Raw genomic sequence first — 2,879 nt, forward strand, 5'->3', positions numbered from 1 at the left:
TATATAATATATAATGTATATAAACTATATAATATATAATATATATAAAATACATTATATATAAAATACATTATATATAATGTATATAAAATATACAATATATAAAATATAAAATATATATAATACATATTACATACAAAGATATATAATACATACAAAATACATAATACATACAAAATATATAATATAGAATATATATAAAATATATAATATATAGTGTATATAAAATATATAACATCTATAATACACATTACATATAAAGATATATAATACATACAAAATATATAATATATAATATATATAAATATATATTATGTATATAAAGTATATAATATATATAAAAATATAATATACATAATATTTATAATATATAATATTGATTTATATATATATATATATATATTTGTCCCAGGATGATATTCCCACCAGGATAAAGGTCTTTTCCCAGAGAAATCAGCCACTTGGGTGACTTTTATTTCCAGGGAAAGAAAAGCCTGGAATGGCAACATTCCCTAGGGAAGATCCCCCCCTGGCTTGAGGGGGCAGAGGGAAAACTGCTGCTCCCTCCAGCAAATTCAGCTCCTTGTGCAAGAAACGGGATTTTCCACGGATCTGGGCAGAGCTTCTGCCTCTGTTTTTCCGAGGAGTCGTCTATTCCCGGAGCAGGGAATATTCCCTGGATTCTCCCCATGGAATTCTCACCTTTGGCCGGGTCTCCGAGCGTGGAGATGGAGCTGCTGTTGACCCGGAGGCCCGTCCGACACACCTCCCTCGCCTTGGGAAGAGCACAAAACAGCCCCTTTTAACACCGATTTTCCCAAAAAAAAAATCAGGAATATAGAGAACAAAAGCAGCTGGAAAAAACACTTGCAAAGGATAAAGGAAACGAGACAAAAAACGGGAAGAAGCGACGGGGAGAAAAGAGAATTAAACTGCCCAAAGCCACCCTCGGCAGCATTAAATAGTGTTAAAGGAATTCCTGCTGGATTCCCTGGGCATCCCTGAAAAACTCCTTTCACAAAATCCAAGGCATCCTGGTGAAAAACACGGGGCAGGGATAATTTGTGGGAGGTTCTCTCTCCACTCAGAATCCAGGGAATCTGCCCCCAAAGCACTTGAAAAATTCCCATCTCCTGTCCCAGAGGGGCTTTTCCAGGTGTGCCCGACAGGTTTCATTCCCTGTTCTTGGCACAGGGTAGGGTTAGGTGGGATATTGGGAAGGAATTCTTGGCTGGGAGGGTGGGGAGGGGCTGGAATGGATTTCCCAGAGAAGCTGTGGCTGCCCCTGGATCCCTGGAAGTGTCCAAGGCCGGGTTGGAACCACCCGATAGTTGGGATAGTGGGAGGTGTCCCTGCCCATGGCAGGGGGTGGGAATGGATGGGATTTAAGGTCCCTTCCAACCCAAAGCACTCTGGGATCCTGTCATTCCATGGACTTGGAGGCAGGGATGGCTCCAGACAATTCCTGGGGGATGCTGCTCCCAGGGATTAAAGCAAAAAACTGAATTCCAGGGAGAGCTGAGAGCCCCTTGCAGGGCCTGAAGGGGTTCCAGGAGAGCTGGAGAGGGACTGGGGACAAGGGATGGAGGGACAGGACACAGGGAATGGCTTCCCAGTGCCAGAGGGCAGGGATAGATGGGATATTGGGAAGGAATTCCTGGCTGGGAGTGTGGGGAGGGACTGGAATGAATTTCCCAGAGAAGCTGTGGCTGCCCCTGGATCCCTGGAAGTGTCCAAGGCCGGGTTGGAGTAACCTGGGATAGTGGGAGGTGTCGGGGGTGGAACAAGATGGGCTTTAAGGTCCCTTCCCAACCCAAAGCATCCCGTGGTTCTGGGAGAAATCCACTGGGACAAAGGGAAACTCCTCCTGTCTCCCTGCAGAGGGAAAAGGGAGCGGCCAAATCCCAAAGAGAACCGACCGGAGAGACGGAAAACAAGATCCGTCCCTAAAACCTCCTCCCGGACTATTCCCGGCGGGAATCCCAGGGCGTGGAGAGCCAGGATTCCTCAGCCTCCGGCTCTGCTGGGACAGAGGGGCCACTCAGGATCAAATTCCAGCCGGGCAAACATTCCCAGGTTACCTCTTCTTCCTTGTCAAAGAGGAGGAAGGCGAAGGTCTCCTGCAGCTCCTCCCGGCTGTACCCAGCGGCTTCCTTGGCTCGGGCGAAAGCTTTCAGCTGGAAAACACACAGGGAAAACTTGATTCCATGTTTTTTAGGGGACATGGAGAGGGCGGACAGCCCGTCCTAAACACCCCCAACATTCCCAGGATGCAGCCTGGATCCAGCTGGATCAGCTCCTGTGCCCACACGGCGCTTCCAGGGAGAACGTTGTGGGAGCAAAGAGGATCCTGGTCCGTGGGTCAGGGAAGTGGTGGAAGGATGGGATTTTGGGGGGTCCAGAACTCCCAGATGACTTGAAAGCCCATTTTTTTATCCAGCTCCACAGTGATTATCCCGGATTTAGGCAGCTTTTGCTTCTCCAGGCTCTCACAAAAAGGATGGAAAGAGGCTTTGGACAAGGGTATGGAGCGACAGGACAAGGGGGAAGGGCCTTCAGCTGGAGGAAGGCAGGGTTAGATGGGATTTTTGGGAAGGAATTCCTGGCTGGGAGGGTGGAGAGGGGCTGGAATTGATTTCCCAGAGAAGCTGTGGCTGCCCCTGGATCCCTGGGAGTGTCCAAGGCCGGGTTGGAGCAACCTGGGACAGTGGCAGGTGCCCCTGTTGTGTGGAGGGGTTGGAATTGGATCATCTTTAAGGTCCCTTCCAGCCCAAACCATTCCATGATTCCCAAATGCCCAAACCCTGTTTAATCCATGACAACTGGTGATTCCCAGCTCCCAGAGCAGCCTGTTTTCCAGTGGGAATACAGGGATGGAG

At 47.9% G+C, this 2,879-nt stretch overlaps 1 protein-coding gene across 1 annotated transcript in view; it reads right to left on the reverse strand.

Moving 5' to 3' along the window:
• Window positions 1–251, reverse strand: part of LOC113941216 (protein TASOR-like) — a gene marked incomplete at its 3' end in the record, with an annotated part of 3,267 nt that extends 3,016 nt beyond the window's left edge. Inside the window, exon 1 of the mRNA XM_027632377.1 lies at window positions 248–251. Coding sequence (XP_027488178.1) covers window positions 248–251 — 4 coding nt within the window. The remainder of the gene's footprint in view (window positions 1–247) is intronic.
• Between the last annotated feature and the right edge of the window lie 2,628 nt (window positions 252–2,879).

This window comes from Corapipo altera, unplaced genomic scaffold, assembly GCF_003945725.1.
Source record: "Corapipo altera isolate COAL_440 unplaced genomic scaffold, ASM394572v1 131408, whole genome shotgun sequence".
NCBI lineage: Eukaryota > Metazoa > Chordata > Aves > Passeriformes > Pipridae > Corapipo > Corapipo altera.